At 42.6% G+C, this 18,966-nt stretch overlaps 2 protein-coding genes across 3 annotated transcripts in view; both read left to right on the top strand.

Moving 5' to 3' along the window:
• LOC135513151 (N(G),N(G)-dimethylarginine dimethylaminohydrolase 1-like) overlaps positions 1–5,186 on the top strand; it is a 129,125-nt gene extending 123,939 nt beyond the window's left edge. Inside the window, exon 6 of one of the 2 annotated variants that reach the window (XM_064935908.1) lies at positions 1,404–5,186. In XM_064935908.1, the coding sequence (XP_064791980.1) occupies positions 1,404–1,520 (117 nt within the window). In that variant the 3' untranslated portion in view covers positions 1,521–5,186. The remainder of the gene's footprint in view (positions 1–1,403) is intronic. The other variant, XM_064935909.1, reaches the window with a different exon arrangement.
• A 9,732-nt stretch (positions 5,187–14,918) lies between these two features.
• LOC135513150 (UPF0690 protein C1orf52 homolog) lies at positions 14,919–18,594 on the top strand. Its single transcript, XM_064935907.1, has 3 exons — positions 14,919–15,369; positions 17,041–17,251; positions 17,697–18,594. Exons 1-3 carry the CDS (start codon positions 15,061–15,063, stop codon positions 17,843–17,845), a joined length of 669 nt encoding a protein of 222 aa, XP_064791979.1. The 5' UTR covers positions 14,919–15,060; the 3' UTR covers positions 17,846–18,594.
• The last annotated feature ends 372 nt before the right edge of the window (positions 18,595–18,966 follow it).

Here is an 18,966-nt window from a genome sequence, read left to right as displayed (position 1 = left end):
GCAAGGGGGACCACTACTTCAAGGTCTCAGAGCGAGTGACGTCACCCGATTGAAACGCTATTGGTGCGCACCACCGCTAACTAGCTAGCCGTTTCACATTGGTTACACATGGTTGATGGGCTTTATTCCTATTCTACGTATTGATTATAGTAGGGCCAGAGTAAGACCTCTTGCATCATGGCTGGATAATCTGATAGCCAGAGTTGAATGGGTTGCTTGTTGCCCCTATGGTAGTGCAAGCCCAGGCTTTTAGTACGGCAGAGAGAGGGGGGGAGATATTTTGAAACTTTCATTTGTAATGTTAACTGTTTATGTCTGATTATTCTCGTGTTTTGCTTTCATTTGATTTGGCAATGTTAACATGTGTTTTTCATGCCAATAAATCCCCTTTGAATTGAACTGAGAGAGAGAGAAGTATTCTGGCTTTGGAAGGCTCTCAGGAAAACAGTGGTTTTCTTCTGGAGGGGCTCTACAGGGTGACACATTGCTTTGTGAGGCTTTTTGGAGATGACCTAATATTTCTCACTCCGTTTTTGAGAACTTTTCTCTACCTAAATGTTCATTCTTAATGCCTTAGATTTGTATCCCTTGTAAGTGCTCCCAAATCAATGTAAAATTAGCAAAGCCTGTAACCTAAAATCAAACTCCTACCTTCTCTAGTGGGTAGTGTTGTTCAAACTATTGTCTGTAGTGTTGTTCAAACTATTGTCTGTAGTGTTATTCAAACTATTGTCTGAGGAGGGACCATTATTTGTACTTGTCCTGGAGAGGCTGAGCTGAGGTGTATATCAATATTATTTAATAATAATTTCCTTTCTTCCTCTCTCTCTCTCTCCATCCCTCTCTCTCCCCATCCCTCTCTCTCTCTCCCCATCCCTCTCTCGCTCGCTCTCTCTCCCCATCCCTCTCTCTATCCCCATCCCCCTCTCTCTCTCACTCTCTCTCTCTCTCTCGCGCTCTCTCTCGCTCTCTCTCTCTCTCTCTCTCTCTCTCTCTCTCCCCATCCCTCTCTCTCTCCCCACCCCTCTCTCTCTCTCCCCACCCCCTCTCTCTCTCTCCCCATCCCCCTCTCTCTCTCCCCATTCCTCTCTCTCTCCCCCATTCATCTCTCTCTCCCCCCATCCCCCTCTCGCTCTCTCCCCATCCCTCTCTCTCCCCCATCCCTCTCTCTCTCCCATCCCTCTCTCCTCTATCCCCATCCCTCTCTCCTCTCTCCCCATCCCTCTCTCTCTCCCCATCCCTCTCTCCTCTCTCCCCATCCCTCTCTCTCTCCCCATCCCTCTCTCTCTCCCCATCCCTCTCTCCCCATCCCTCTCTCTCTCCCCATCCCTCTCTCTCCCCCACCCCCCTCTCTCTCTCCCCCCATCCCCCTCTCTCTCTCTACCCAACTCTCTCTCCCCCAGGTGTTTGAGAAGCTGAAGGACCACATGTTGATCCCAGTTTCCAACATGGAGAAGGTGAAGGTGGATGGAGCCCTCACCTGCTGCTCTGTTCTCATCAACATGAAAGCCAAAGTCTGATCTGAACATGATCCGTTGGGGTCTCAGGTAGACCTTGGTTCAAATACTAGTTGAAATTGTTCACATACTTTGATGTGCCAGGTTTGCCAGTTTTGGACTATACTATTGGGCCATTATTACGCCAGGCAAACTCAATCAAGCACAGACAAAGTATTCTACTTGATTTCGAATAGTATTTTAACCCAGGTCTGCTCTCAGTGCAGGGTCGGCCCACTGCTGCCACCTTGCCCGGTTCAGAACCCCAACTACCTAGCCTGGGTGCAAGTCTGTTTCTGGCCAGTCTGTTTCTGCTGTCTTGCCCCCGAAAACAAATTGGCATCAAGGTTACCAACCCCCCTCCACCTTCTGAAAGTGCTCATGTGTCAATCAATCCCTCTGCTTACTGGTCAATGTTTACAACCCTTTAAAAACAACCACTTCTACTATAACACAGGAGAGGTAAAAAGGACAGTCTGTTTCATAGAATGGTTTGAAGGTGGAGCTATATAATGTTACGGTATAGTTAGTACAGTATATGCATAGTGCAGTAGCCGGTTTATAAAGAATATAAAACGCAAATATATTTACAATCAACTGCTGATTACTATATACATATTTGTAATTATTTATTTTTAGATTCAATTCATCATGATTCATGCCACATAACAAGTATACGTTTTTATTGAGGGGGAGAAAGGAATTAAATCAAATCTACCTAGTTATGGGTAATTCCATGGTAATGGAATTACGCTGAGACTCTGATTTTTCACTTTTAAAATGTATATCAAACAAAAAACTGACTGAAAAGTGTAATGAACCACATAACTCTATACACAAGGACTACTTTTAACAATTTACACACAAAATCTTACAAAAGCATATTTACAGGTAAAACTGTAGATACCGATCGGTATCAAACCAGGATGTGTCACAACCGGCCGCGACCGGGGGACTCATGAGGCAGTGCACAATTGGCCCAGCGTCATCTGGGTTAGCTGAAGATTTTGGCCGACTGGGTTGTCCTTGTCCCATCGTGCTCTAGCGACTCCTGTGGAAGACCAGGCGCTGACACGGTCGCCAGGTGTACGGTGTTTCCTCTGACACATTGGTGCGGCTGGCTTCCGGGTTATGTGAGCATTGGGTTAAGGAACAGTGCGGCTTGGCAGGGTCGTGTTTCAGGAAGGACGCACGGCTTTCGACCTTCGCCTTATCCCTTTTTCTCCCCAAGGTTGTGATATTCAAATGAAAATGTATAAAATAAAATCTGTGCTGGTACAAAGTTTAGTAACCGTAATGCTGTCCCCAAACTTTGCATACGGATAGTTTTTCAAGGTAAATGTTTACTTTTTTACTGTGTAAATTGTTCAAAGTAGTCATTGTGCATAGAGGTGCATGGTTTGTTGAACTTTGAAATCCATGGTTTTTATTTGGCATACATTTTAAAGTGACAAGTCAGAGTCTCAGTATTATCCCCTGACTGTGGAAATGCCCTTATCTTGGTCATATATAAATAGTGGGCTTGTTCTCTCTGTCTGCCATGGAGACCTGAGTTCTCTTACTTTACATCATTGTTGATTAAAAATGTATTATTATTGATTATTGGACATGAATGTTGATTGATCCCTAGCAATGGGGGGGGGTGCTAGTTATTCCACCTGGCTGATCAGGGGGTTATTTCTGTGATTCTGAAGTCTAAACCCAGGGTAGGAAAGTAACTACAAAATTCCCCTGAAAATAAAATGTCAAAGGATGCAAAGTAAAAGTGAATTTCCTAACCTGTCTTAAACTAAGCTGTGCCCACTTTATAAAAGACGGAGCACACTGTGTGACGGATGTTTAATTATGACCAATTGGCTTGTCATTACTCATGATATACTCTCAGAACTTTTAACATGCCTCAATCTGCTGTGTGCCTCCATCGAAAACCAAGTGGCTTAAATAACTACTGCTCTATACTCTAGTCAAGAAGCCTTTATAGCAGATTTCAATGGTTTTTGTTGAGTTTTTTAAGCCCATTGTCACTGCGTTGACTACTGATACTGACCCTGGTACTTCCTTCTTGTTATGCTCGTTCTGTATGAGAGCATGTTAGGAAATCAACATGAGACTGTTCCTCCAGCTGGAGAGATGATACACACTTAGTAGGGTCTCGCCACGAACCACCTCTAATCTATCCTGCTGTGTTTACATTGCATAGATCGCCTTTAGTAAGATCTTTGAAGTCTGTTGACGACATAGAAATACATGTATAAATACTAAAACGGGATCTCCCATTCAAGTCAATGGACCGTGATCGTTGGACTGGTGGACATATGGAGTCTATATATAAGGGTGCAGACTTTTTCACCATTCTAGTATATATTATATTTCTATGGTTAAGAAGCTCTTCCCAACAGCCTCATCAGACATGAGCGTATACATCTCCAGCAGAGGTTTATGAACATACAGATGGCTACCAGCATCTACAACCAAAGCCTATTGCAGAGTGGGGCAGATGATGCTGAGCAAGAACCTGAAAATGTTTGCTTTCGTTTGACACTTTTTCTTTCTTAATAATCTGATGCAGATGAAAACTATTTCATCAAAGGAAGTGACGTCTTGCAGTAAGAAGCACAGCTAGAGACTCTCAGCTTGACGTCCAGTGCTCTGGCCTGGAGTGATGTATAGCCTAGTCTGCGGCCGTTCAGGAATGGGCGAGCAGAATCATTGTGATGAAACATGGAAAGAATTCATTTTGGAAGAGAGGCTTGTAAGCCAGTAAATACTCACTCTCTCTTAAAATGTTCTCTCTATAATTCTCTCCCCCTCTTTATGTATATGTATATATATGTATGTATACATGATCCCTTTCCCTGCTATTGCCTCATACACATTTCTGGGGTAATTTATGACAATGATATCATACAGTCTGGCAAAAGGGCGCAATGACCTGCAGTTAAAAAACATAATTTGTGACACTAGCAGTATATTTTACAGGAGGCCCTTGGCAGGTCCACTGATGATACCATAGTTGCTGTGTATCCAGCACAGACCAGAGCTGACGCAGTCAGTGGCTGTTTACATCCCAAATTGCACCCTATTCCCTACATAGTGCAATGCTTTTGACCAGAGCCCTATGGACCCTTGTCAAAAGTAGTGCATTATATAGGGAATATGGTGCAATTTGGTATGTACAATTTTTATGGGGGCCAAAGTACCTGCTGCAGTTGTAGCCTACTGCTGAAAGTTAGAATAATTGCAATATCCCACCAATCACACTGGCTGTTGCTTGTGATAATTTGAATTTTAAATCAAGTCCCCAAAATACAAATCTATTCAATCTTCCTTCAATTTGAATATTTTTTTTCTTGATCTATCATTTTTTCTATTGGTGGTGACAACTTTCATTACTGATAAATGTACTGCTCCCACTGCCAGCAACATAATGTGCTGTTCCACATGAGAAAGTGTTCCACTGATAGCCTAGGTTGAATTCCTCATAAACTACAATAACATTTTAAGATTGACCTTTTGAGTGACCCTGTGTATCCCATAGAAGTGCTGTGAATTGTCCATTTTGTCTCAGGTTTCTTGGTTTTAGTGTATTGTAGATGTTAAGTTGTGTGGAAGCCTCGGTCAGCCATTTAACACTCTTTTTACACTGCATCTTGATTTGAGCTTTTCAATAAACTTCATTCTAACATCAAATTGAAGGGTTAACTTATTGTGCATTGTATGGGTTTATACTGCATATATTCTGCTGTCCGGACCTCTGGCGGTCTCTATGGGGGTGCCACAGGGTTCAATTCTTGGACCGACTCTCTTCTCTGTATACATCAATGAGGTCGCTCTTGCTGCTGGTGAGTCTCTGATCCACCTCTACGCAGACGACACCATTCTGTATACTTCTGGCCCTTCTTTGGACACTGTGTTAACAACCCTCCAGGCAAGCTTCAATGCCATACAACTCGCCTTCCGTGGCCTCCAATTGCTCTTAAATACAAGTAAAACTAAATGCATGCTCTTCAACCGATCGCTACCCGCCCCTACCCGCCTGTCCAACATCACTACTCTGGACGGCTCTGATTTAGAATACGTGGACAACTACAAATACTTAGGTGTCTGGTTAGACTGTAAACTCTCCTTCCAGACCCATATCAAATATCTCCAATCCAAAGTTAAATCTAGAATTGGCTTCCTATTTCGCAACAAAGCATCCTTCACTCATGCTGCCAAACATACCCTTGTAAAACTGACCATCCTACCAATCCTCGACTTTGGCGATGTCATTTACAAAATAGCCTCCAATACCCTACTCAACAAATTGGATGCAGTCTATCACAGTGCAATCTGTTTTGTCACCAAAGCCCCATATAGTACCCACCATTGCGACCTGTACGCTCTCGTTGGCTGGCCCTCGCTTCATACTCGTCGCCAAACCCACTGGCTCCATGTCATCTACAAGACCCTGCTAGGTATAGTCCCCCCTTATCTCAGCTCGCTGGTCACCATAGCATCTCCCACCTGTAGCACACGCTCCAGCAGGTATATCTCTCTGGTCACCCCCAAAACCAATTCTTTCTTTGGCCGCCTCTCCTTCCAGTTCTCTGCTGCCAATGACTGGAACGAACTACAAAAAGCACTGAAACTGGAAACACTTATCTTCCTCACTAGCTTTAAGCACCAACTGTCAGAGCAGCTCACAGATTACTGCACCTGTACATAGCCCACCTATATTTTAGCCCAAACAACTACCTCTTTCCCTACTGTATTTAATTAATTTATTTATTTTGCTCCTTTGCACCCCATTATTTTTATTTCTACTTTGCACATTCTTCCATTGCAAATCTACCATTCCAGTGTTTTACTTGCTATATTGTATTTACTTTGCCACCATGGCCTTTTTTGCTTTTACCTCCCTTATCTCACCTCATTTGCTCACATCGTATATAGACTTGTTTATACTGTATTATTGACTGTATGTTTGTTTTGCTCCATGTGTAACTGTGTCGTTGTATGTGTCGAACTGCTTTGCTTTATCTTGGCCAGGTCGCAATTGTAAATGAGAACTTGTTCTCAACTTGCCTACCTGGTTAAATAAAGGTGAAATAAATAAATAAAAAACTGCAGACGAACCAGGTTTCCATCCAACCATTTCATGCGGATGAATTACCTGACGCAGGAAAAAAGTCACAACCGTGCTAATGGAAGCAAACAGGATATGCCGGTACCAATTCTTATAAAGACACTGCTCGTTCGACATGGTGGGATGTTTTTGTTAATTATGCGATAAATAGCGGTGGAAGCACCTTTATGTGCAAATATTGATATAATAACCATCATATCGAAGTAAACTTGAAGTCACGTGAAGACATTTTGTGTGGTCCTCCCACTACGACTCGGGAAAGCGTGCAGTTTATTAGGCTACATAAAGGATGAAGCACTTCACAGGGTGGTGAAGGTGCAAGTTGATGAGCTTGATACACCTTTCCAATAAATATCGCGAGGGTCTTATTATGGTAACATGATGATCGGTGCTTGGCTGACGTTTGACAAATACAAATAATATCATAATGTAGATAGCCTACCCGCACTGTATCTGCTGGCCGTTGGCTAGAGCGCATGTTTGCTATATATCCTAACCAACAGTTTTTGTGACAAAACCATCAGGAGTTGAGAATGTACGGAATGTAGTGTAACGACCCTGGGTTTATACGCGCGGAAATCGACCCTGCCGCTTGAGCATGCTTTTGCCGCACAGTCGATAACGCGCAGGAACTCGGGCTCGAGGGTTCGCTCCCTGCTGTTTCATTACACTGGTGTCAGAAGTGGGATGTACATGGGAATTTATCAGCAAAAGTAGGTATGTGCACTATGTCATTACACATGTACTTTTATCCGCAAAAAGTCCATTTGATGGAAACAACTTTTTTTTAAATGCACATATTGTTTTAAGAAGATTTTAGAATGTTCGATTCAAAATCTCGCAAATTGGATGGAAACCAAGCTAGTGATTGGGCTGCCCAATCAGTCAATTGCGTCACACATTCAAATGAAGTGTTATATCGCCACATTGTGGTCGTATATGGGATAATAATTATAAAAACCTTTCACAACTCAGGGTTGCAAAGATGAACATGAGCACAAATTTTATAGAAAATCTGTTAGGTTTTATTTATATATAAAAACACGTTGAGTATGATAAATAAATCATCAAGGACCTGAGCCGCGGCCTAATCACCCCACTACCATCTCGAAGGACGGGGTTCTACTAAGTTAATATATGAAATTGTTTTAAGATGGTCATACCAAGGATCATTAAGCTATTTGATTATGAATTTTAGGACCCTTTTTTGTAGGTATAAAAGTGTATACTGAACAAAAAAATAAACGCAACATGCAACAATTTCATTGCTTTTACTGAGTTACAGTTCATACAATGAAATCAGTCCATTTAAATATTAATTTGGCCCTAATCTATTAATTTCACATGACTGGGAATACAGATATACATCTTGGTCACAGACACCTTAAAGCAATGGGTCTCGCAATGTATTTTTGAGCATTCAAATTGCCACCAATAAAATGCAATTGTGTTTGTTGTCTGTAGCTTATGCCTGCCCATACCATAACCCAATCGCCACCATGGGGCACTCTGTTCACAATGTTGACATCGGCAAACCGCTCGCCCACACAACGCCATACACGTGGTCTGTGGTTGTGTGGCTGGTTGTATGTACTGCCAAATTCTTTCCCAACATTTTGGAGGTGGCTTATGGTAGAGAAATTAATATTAAATTATCTGGCAACAGCACTGGTGGACATTCCTGCAGTCAGCATGCTCCCTCAAAACTTGACACATCTATGGCACTGTGTTTTGTTATGAAACTGCACATTTTAGAGTGTCATTTTATTGTCTCCAGCACAAGGTGCACCTGTGTAGTGATCATGCTGTTTAATCAGCTTCTTGATATGCCACACCTGTCAGGTGGATGGATAACGTTGTCAAAGGAGAAATGCTCAATAACAGGGATGTAAACACATTTGCTCACAAAATTTGAGAGAAACAAGCTTTTTGTGCATATGGAACATTTCTGGGATATTTTATTTCAGCTCAGGAAAAATGGGACCAACACTTTAATTTTTGTGTTTATATTTTTGTTCAGTGTATACATAAAAAAATATTTGATGAAACATTGAATTTGGCTTTACTGCTATTATCCCATAGAAATGCATTGAATAACAGATAGTAAAAGAAAAATCAGAAGAATTTGGTTTTGAAGTGTCTGTATCTGAGAGATATAAGAAAGATCAGGAAATTATTTAAAAACATGTTGGACACATATTTGACCCCTGTTTAAGGCACTGAGTCTTGTGGGTGTCCTCAGTTGCAGCCTCGGCATCCTAGATCAAAACAACTGACATGTACAGTCGTGGACAAAAGTTTTGAGAATGACAAATATTATTTTCCAAAGTCTGCTGCCTCAAGTGTCTTTAGATATTTTTGTCAGATGTTACTATGGAATACTGAAGTATAATTACAAGCATTGCATAAGTGTCAAATGCTTTTATTCACAATTACATGAAGTTGATGCAAAGAGTCAATATTTGCAATGTTGACCCTTCTTTTTCAAGACCTCTGCAATCTGCCCTGGCATGCTGTCAATTAACTTCTGGGCCACATCCTGACTGATGGCAGCCCATTCTTGCATAATCAATGCTTGGAGTTTGTCAGAATTTGTGGGGTTTTGTTTGTCCACCCGCCTCTTGAGGATTGAGACCACAAGTTCTCAATGGGATTAAGGTCTGGGAGGTTTCCTGGCCACAGACCCAAAATATCAATGTTTTGTTCCCCAAGCCACTTAGTTATCACTTTTTCCTGATGGCAAGATGCTCCATCATGCTGGAAAAGGCATTGTTCGTCACTAAACTGTTCCTAGACAGTTGGGAGAAGTTGCTCTGTGTTCTTAAGCAGAATTGTGAGTGAGCCCACTCCCTTGGCTGAGAAGCAACCCCACACATGAATGGTCTCATGATGCTTTACTGTTGGCATGACACAGGTCTGATGGTAGCGCTCACCTTGTCTTCTCTTGTCTTCCAATCGGAAAGGGGATTCATCAGTGAAAATGACTTTATCCCAGTCCTCACCAGTCCAATCCCTGTACCTTTTGCAGAATATCAGTCTGTCCCTGATGTTTTTCCTGGAGAGAATCGGCTTCTTTGCTGCCCTTCTTGACACCAGGCCATCCTCCAAAAGTATTTACCTCACTGTGCATGCAGATGCACTCACACCTGCCTGCTGCCATTCCTGAGCAAGCTCTGTACAGGTGGTGCCCCGATCCCACAGCTGAATCAACTTTAGGAGACGGTCCTGGCTCTTGCTGGACTTTCTTGGGTGCCCTGAAGCCTTCTTCACCACAATTGAACCGCTCTCCTTGAAGTTCTTGATGATCCGATAAATGGTTGATTTAGTTGCAATCTTACTCGCAGCAATATCCTTGCCTGTGAAGCCCTTTTTGTGCAAAGCAATGATGACGGCACTTGTTTCCTTGCAGGTAACCATGGTTGACAGAGGAAGAAGAATGATTCCAAGCACCACCCTCCTTTTGAAGCTTCCAGTCTGTTAATCAAACTCAATCAGCATGGCAGAGTGATCTCCAGCCTTGTACTCATCAACACTCACACCTGTGTTAGCGAGAGAATCGCTGACATGATGTCAGCTGGTCCTTTTGTGGCAGGGCTGAAATGCAGTGGAAATGTTTTTTGGAGATTCCGTTCATTTGCATGGCAAAGAGGAACTTTGCAATGAATTGCAATTCATCTGATCACTCTTCATAACATGCTGGAGTATATGCAAATTGCCATCATACAAACTGAGGCAGCAGACTTTGTGAAAATGTATATTTGTGTCATTCTCAAAACTTTTGGCCATGACTGAACATGACTGGTCAAAAGTTTAAGTACACCTACTCATTCAAGGGTTTTTATTTTATACTATTTTCTATGTTGTCGAATAATAGTGAAGACATCAAAACTATGAAATAACGCATATGGAATCATGTAGTAACCAAAAAGAAGTGTTAAATAAATCAAAATATATTTTATTTTGGGATTCTTCAAATAGCTACCCTTTGCCTTGATGCCAGCTTTGCACAGTCTTGGCATTATCTCAACCAGCTTCAGCTGGAATGCTTTTCCAACAGTCTCGAAAAAGTTCCCATATTCTGAGCACTTGTTGACAGCTTTTTCCTTCACTCTGCAGTCCGACTCATCCCAAACCATCTCAATTTGGTTGAGGTCAGGGGATTGTGGAGTCCAGGTCATCTGATACAGCGATCCATCACTCTCCTTCTGGTGGTTGAGAGAATGCCACGAGTGTGCAAAGCTGTCATCAAGGCAAAGCGTGGCTATTTGAAGAATCTCAAATATATTTTGATTTAAAAACGTTTTGGTTACTACGTGATTACATACTGTATGTGTTATTTCATAGTTTTGATGTCTTCACTATTATTCTACAATATAGAAAATAGTACAAATAAAGTAAAAGCCTTGAACGAATAGGTGTTCTAAAACTTTTGACCGGTAGTGTATGTGTTTGTGAGAGTCACCTTTCCATAGGTATGTAGCCCAAACTGTTCAGACGCTACAGGCAGAAGTTGGCAGACAAGCAGTACCGATTTCAGACAAGTCCCGTGAAGCTTGTCAGGGTCGTAGAGCAAAACGGAAAAACACATTGTGTTTGTAAGTATCATCTTTCCATAAAGGGGTCGTAGTTTCTAGCCCAAATCGTTTGGAAGCTACAGACATTTTCGGGATGTCTCATGGTCTGACAAACACACTATCTCTGTCACCTTTCACAGCAGATGCGGAAGACAGACATGGATTGATACACAGCACATGCAACAACAAAATCCCAGATTACTCTAGTTCAAACAGAGCTATTATGCTGAGTAGACTTCCGTGGTCACAGACATCGACTTAAGGGGGTTTAAATAGTTACCACTAGCCAGCCTCTGCCAATACCCTGCCCTGAACCGTAGTCACTGTTACTAGCCGGCTACCACCCAGTACTCTACCCTGCACTTTAGAGACTGCTTTGCCCTATGTACATAGAGTAATTGAACATTGGTCACTTTATTAATGACAAATTGAGGCTGTTGAGGGCAAATGGGGAAGCAAGTAAATATTGTGAAGTGGTTCCTAATGTTTTGTACACTTAGTATATGTACTGTATTCTAGTCATGGCTCATCCTATATAACTGCAAGTGCAGGTCTGAACATTTTCATAACAACTTCATTATGTTATTCATAAATTCATTTTGAAATGCTTATTTTAAAATGATTGTAATTTGAAACCTAAGGTATCAAATTGATCAGTCTTACATCACCTGTTTGTTAACCATTATGACACTATAGTGAAGACATTTGTATGATCCAGGCCTACAGTTATAACATGACAGACAGCTAGAGCTCAGTCAATTAACTTTTCACAGAGGTGATGAGAGCCTTCTCCTTTTGGGTTACTATAACTTTATAGAGTTAATCTGCACCTTGCCACTTGAGAATGGAGGAGAGGAGGACTGGGAGAGAAACACAAGCAAGCGGAGTGATTGATTGCTCACAGTTTCAGGTAAGAGCTGTAAATAGATACAAATAGTCCTAAAGCCTAGAATAGATTCAATTTGATCCACGGAAGATCTGCTTTATAGCCACTTGACATTTAAAGGTAGCATAATTGTTGATTGAGCCCACATATGCTGCATTTCGCGTACTGTGTATGCGGGAACATTGCCTTTAAAATGTGCATCCCGGCCTAAATATAGAGGCATGGCAGGCGGGCTTGATAGGTCTATAACAAAACAGTCTACTCTAGTATCCTTTGGGCGGGGCGACTGCCAATTATGTTGCCAAGCACGCGCACCGGAGTGTGCCTTGCAGCCTACAGTTGTCCTCTTGACCCGCCAGTTAAATGGTCTGTAGGTGTAACATTTGTATTTATGAGACTAGTCTAGAGTAGACCTAAGAGGCTACAGTGATATCATAAATATTCCCTATATAATTACAGTGATATCACAAATAGAGCCCTATATAATCGAGTCTCTCGAAAAATGCCTACCTATTCTGCGCAGGTTGCAACAAAACAATTTGCAAGGTTGATTACCCCCGGACAACACCCTAAGTGCAATCAATCACCAAAATATGTCTGTGTCCCAAATGGCACACTATTCCCTATAGGTCCTGGTAAAAGTAGTGCACTATATGGAATTGGGTGCCATTTGGGGAGCAGACATCATTCTAAAATAAAGGCCTGAAAGTGAAAGGTCACCTAATTTCTGTTGTTGATTCAGTTATGAAGGGTAAGCTCATTCCAGCGGACCTAAAAACACTTTAGATGTGTCCTCACATCTTCAGTGTTTTTCTCCCCTTTGTTTGTCCCGCGTTTCTCCAGTGTTTCCATTCCTATTGGTCGGTGGTAGTGTCAGTCGCACTGGTGTCACAGGGGCTCCTGTGACCTTGACAAAAGAAAGCCTGATCCAGGATGCTTCCGAGGCCACTGACCTCCACAGAGGTCAAGGATGTACCTGCTGAGGGAGTGGGTGGAGAAGGAGGGAAAGGAGGCCGAGGAAGAGTGGCAAAGAAAGATTAAGGAGGCCGAGCTCCGGCCCTCTGCAATGGAAAAGGACTTGGAAAGTGAGAAGACCAGGGCCTCCTTGCTTGAGGACACAAAGGCCAGTCTTAAAAGAAGTGAGGTAAGCAGGGCCTTGCATTTGAGAGCCATTGAAGAGGGACAGAGGAAGGTGGACAAGGTGGAGGTCAGGGTCTCTTGGAGGGAAAGAGGCCTGTAAGAAACATCTCTCCAACTGAAGAAAGAGCAGAGCTGGAGACAATGAAAGTTAAGAGTTAAGAGCAGTGAAGACTCTGAGGCCAGGCCCTAGAGATGGACAATGTTAACACCAGAGTGCAGGGCTTCAAAGCTGACCAATGCTCTGGAGGAGGAGAAAAGGGTCAGAGGTCAAGGGAAGGACCTCTGGCCGAAAGAGAAAAGGAAGATGGAGCTTGACATCAATCGAAAGATTGAGGCAATCGGGGAGGTTGAGGAGAACATTAAGAAGGCTAGCAAGGAGAGCGAGGAGGTGGTGAAGAAGAAGAAAAGGACAATTCAGAACCCGTGGGAGGTCCTAAGGAAGAAGACTGTCAAGCTTGAGGACGATACCCGAACACTTGTGGCCAAGAAAGGGGGAATGACAATAAAATGTCAACAATGAATAAACAGCTAGAAAGGAGTGAGGAAGAAAACAACGCCCTCAAGGACAACATCAAGGTCCTTCAGTCTAAGATTGAGAAGGATGACAGAGGGGCGGAAAGCACTGCCTACTGTAAGTTTAGTAGTGAGCTAGGAAACATGGAGGAGGAGAGAGGGGCAGAGAACATCACCTATGACCAGCTGAGGAGTGAGCTAGAGAAAATGGAATAGGAGAGGCAGGAGGAGAAACGTTCCTTCAACCAGCTCAGGACTGAGCAGGAAAACAATCTGGCAAGAGAAAAGATTGTTTTGGAAAGGGCAACCTAGCTAGCACATTCGGTACCTCGGAAGTTCCGTGAACGTAAGTTTTTGGTTTGCCATTGGTTCTCGGAACGAACCCATACGTTTCCTGACTGGTAAAACTAAACGTTTTTTAAACATTCTGAGAACAGAAGTGACAATTTTGCCTGTTCTGGGAATGTACATTTTTAGTTTGCAGGGAGGTTCTGATAATGTTTAACTATGGTTCCCTGAAAGCTTTCCTGGGAGGTTTAATTAATGCTCAGAGAATGGAAATTATTGGTTATTTTGAGTTTTGTTTTGTTATAACTTGCTTAACTTTCACTGAATGTTTCAATAATACTTTTAATCATGCAAACACATGCATTTTTATTGTGACACCACCACCAGGATGGAGCTAGCATGCCATGTTTTTTTACACATACAAAGCTGTTAATTTTAGTCTATTTAAACAGTCAAAGGAAACAAGCAGTTTTTTATCCTATCAGTATCGAAACATGGTCCAATGATGCACAACGACCATTCTCTCTGTGGGGTGTTTTGGGAAACACATGATACATATTTGACTGTTGTAGGAAAGATGCATTGTTAAAACATGTGTAAGCCTAAATTCCATCGCTATCGGGAAACCGGGCCCAGGTTAGGTGTACGTGTATCACCTTTTCAGTTCAAGAAACGGGTTTCTCTGTCCGAGCAAACCGGGTTAGGGTTTGGCTGGGGTAGGCCGTCATTGTAAATAATAATTTATTCTTAACTGACTTGCCTAGTTAAATCAAGTTCAAATAAAAAATTGAGCATGACGAAAATAACTGCTCATAAAAGTTATGTCGCGTCTTGAAAAAATGGACTACTGCTCCTTTAAGAAACTATTTTTACGACTATGTTTTTACGTCATTGCGTACTCTTTTACGGCCACAGTCACTCAAAATGGAGTAACCAGCAAAAACATCAAGCTTGCTTGCTAATTAATTAGGGGCATCATCTTATCTCTCAAGTTAAATTCATCGTATTACTAGCTGAGGTAATAATTTTATCAGTATGGCTGATAAGAAGAAACCGGACTCTTTCCATTACTTCATGAGTTACGATGATTTGAGTGACAGTAGTGATAGTAACAGCAGCGATTCTGATGAAGCGGGCCAGAAGAAATCAAGGGGGAAGGGGGTGACCGATGCTACTGGAAGCGGTAGCAAATCCCCCCAACACGGGACCAAGCGGGCTGCCAGTGGAGCTCCTCTACCAAAACCCGACGAGCTCTTCAAATCGGTCTCTAAGCCGTCCTTTCTGTACAACCCGCTGAATAAACAGATCGATTGGGAGAGCCGCGCCGTGAAAGCTCCAGAAGAGGTACTGTGTTTAACCAGCCAGCTAGCGTTCGTCCATTAGCTAGCGGTTGTCGTAACTAGTTGTTCACCAAGCTAACTAACGTTAACTACCTACTTGCTATGTATACTGAACAAAAATATAAACACAACATGTAAAGTGTTGGTACCATGTTTCATGCGCTGAAATTAAAGATCCCAGAAATTGTCCATATGTCCCAAAAAATTGCTTTTCTTTCAAATGTTGTGCACACTATGTTTACATCCCTGTTATTGAGCATTTCTCCTTAGCCAAAATAATCCATCCACCTGACAATGTGGCATATCAAGAAGATGATTACACAGGTGCACCTTGTACTGGGGACAATAAAAGGCCACTCTAAAATGTGCAGTTTTGTCACACAACACAGAGTGTGCCATTTGTATGCTGACTTCAGGAATGTCCACCGGAGCTGTTACGAGAGAATTTAAGTTATTGAATCATCAACACATGATACATCTTCAACTGTTGTAGTGTAACAGTATAACTTTAGACCGTCCCCTCGCGCGAACCAGGGACCCTCTGCACACATCAACAACAGTCACCCACGAAGCATCGTTACCCATTGCTCCACAAAAGCCGAGCAAGGGGAACTACTACTTCAAGGTCTCAGAGCAAGTGACGTCACCGATTGAAACGCTATTTAGTGCGCACCACCGCTAACTAGCTAGCCGTTTCACATCCTTTTACAGTAGGAAAGATGCATTGTTAAAACGTGTAAGCCTAAATTCCATCGCTATCGGGAAACCGGGCCCAGGTTAGGTGTACGTGTATCACCATTTCAGTTCAACAAACGGGTTTCTCTGTCCGAGTAGAAGAACCGAGAACTTCCAGCTTAGGGGGAAAGATGGCGGAAGCGAATGATGAAGTGGATTCTGAATACAATGGCTGTAAAATCAAGGAGAATTGGAGTATTGTCTAAAATAATGGAAAACAAGCCGTCATTTTCGAGAATTTGTCAATACGTCAACCGGCCTCACAACCTCAGATCATGTGTTACCGTGCCAGTCCAGGACCTACACATCCTGCTTCTTCACCTGTAAGATAGTTTGAAACCAGCCACCCGGACAGTTGATGAAACTCTGGGTTTGAAATTTCAGCAGAAATGGTCAGAAACAGTCTCAGGAAGCTCATCTGCGTGCTCGTCGTCCTCACCAGGGTCTTGACCTGAGTACAGTTCACGTTGGAACTGACTTCAGTGAACAAATGCTCATCTTCGATGGCCACTGGCATGCTGGAGTAGTGTGCTCTTCACGGATGAATCTCGGTTTCAACTAACGTGCAAATGGTGTCATGAGGGCAAGTGGTTTGCTGATGTCAATGGTGTGAACAGTGCGCACCATGGTGGCGTTGGGGTTATGGGCGAGCCAGAAATCTTGCTTGTTTGTAGGTGACCAAATACTTATTTTCCACCATAATTTGCAAATAAAGTCACTAAAAATCCTACAATGTGATTTTCTGTATTTTTTTTTCTCATTTTGTCTGTCATAGTTGAAGTTTACCTATGATGAAAATTACAGGCCTCTCATCTTTTTAATTGGGAGAACTTGCACAATTGGTGGCTGACTAAATACTTTTTTGCCCCACTGTAAATAGGGGAAACCTATATTTTTTCAATTGAAAAGATGAGTTACTTATAATTAACTTTTCCTGCAGCCTGCAAAGGAGTTCAAGGTGTGGAAGACTAATGCGGTGCCCCCTCAGACCTACGCCGCGGAAGCAGAGAAGCCCAAGAAGGGAGCTCCCCCAGGGATGGACATGGCCATAAAGTGGTCCAACATCTATGAAGATAACGGAGAAGACGCTCCGCAGCCTCACACCGGCAATGCTGTCTTCCTGCCCACAGAGGAACAGCCATCAGATTCCGGTAGGGAGAAAAGTGTTACCCGTGTGACTGACCACATTCTGCCTGCTTATTATTACATCTTCCTCTCTACAAAGGGTAGTGGTACACTGTCCATACATCTGCTCGAACCAGAGCCCTCTGCCTCGCAAACACATATAACTGCCCGCTTGACGAGGCACTAGCCACTTGCGCCACCGAAAAGCTAGCAGCTATGTGACGTGTGTGCAGACAGTTCACGCTGTTGTGTGGGCTTACGGTACCAGCTTTACCTCTATCTGCTTATGCCTGCACATCTCTCAATTATTTTCAGGCAGAAAATGATTTATCTCTCTCCTCTGACACACAGTAACTTGATATTTACAGCAGGGGGGGATATTGGTGCTGGTTAGGCAGGATACAGTACGCAGCTGTGCATTCCCAGTTAATTTCTGAATGATTATGACGTGTTGTTTTCTCCCTGGTGTAGACGAGGACGGAGACAAGGCCTCTGCGAAGAAGCGTAGGGTGGAGAGCTTCCAGCAGAAGGAGAAAAGGAAGAGGGATCTGGGCCAGGCCACATCTGACAAGAGTTTCGTAGAGGAAGAGAAGAGGATCCTCAGGCAGAATGCGGATTGAGGCCCAGATCTGGTGTGAAGCTCGGGTCTGGCTGCCCTAAGCCTCTGACTGTCCTGCAGCTTTACCCCAGACACCCAACACTTTCCCTTCTTCTCCTCTGTGTCCAGCCCCTGGTTATGTGAATGGTCCAGTACTCGTCTACCTAGGACATATGATATAGATGTTATTGTTCTGAAAACATTTGGACTGTTATTTTTAATCCCTTGTTATATCTTTGAGCATATTATCCAAACACTAGTGGAAAACGCACGTATTACTGAGTGTGTCTAGGTATTGATCAATGTTTCGTTGTAAAGACACGACCACCTGATCTACATAATATAGTCTGGATTTGGATGAATGTCTCTGGACTGCGTTGGGCAAATCATTGTGTTCATCTGTTTGGATCATGAGGAGATGTATTTTTTTATATGGCAACTTATTTTTGAAAAGCAAATGTATAGTAAATACATTTTAGATTATTACTGTCTCTACATGTCTCTGTTGGTGAGACACTAGGTCAAGAAAGACTGCATTTACTAGAGGAATAAACTGTTCCTCAACATGTAATATTCGCTAGATGGCAGCCTTGGGCCACATTTGGTACACAACCTTTTCACTGGTGGGGAGTAGTATCTTAAATGTTGCCATGTCTTTTAATGCATCTATACAATATGTATACAGTTAACCACACACTGACAGTTTTGTCTGTTTTGTAGTAAATTCCGTTGTCTTACACAACTGATGCAATAAATGGAATGTGAATATAAGGCTTGCTGATTGGCTCTGTCTTATCTTGAACATAGAAATCAGCATTGATGTGAGAGTACTAGTAACACAAGCATAACTCTACTGAACAAAACAAAATGGTGTGTTTTGGATCTTAATGCTCAAAGTGCTATATTTAAGCAATAAGGCACGTGGGTGTGTGGCATATGACCTATATACCACGGCTAAGGGCTGTTCCATTATAAACTGGTTACCAGCGTAATTCGAGCAGTTGAAATGTTGTCATACCCATGGTATATGGGCTGATATAGCATGGCTGTCAGCCAATCACCATTCAGGGCTGGAACCACCCAGTTTATAATGTGAAAAGTGTGTGGCTTTTGTTGACGAGAGTAACTTAAAACTACTTTTGG

The sequence above is a fragment of the Oncorhynchus masou genome, chromosome 24 (assembly GCF_036934945.1).
Source record: "Oncorhynchus masou masou isolate Uvic2021 chromosome 24, UVic_Omas_1.1, whole genome shotgun sequence".
Lineage (NCBI taxonomy): Eukaryota > Metazoa > Chordata > Actinopteri > Salmoniformes > Salmonidae > Oncorhynchus > Oncorhynchus masou.
The sequence above is the reverse complement of the archived record's forward strand: the minus strand, read 5'-3'. Positions and strand labels throughout refer to the sequence as shown.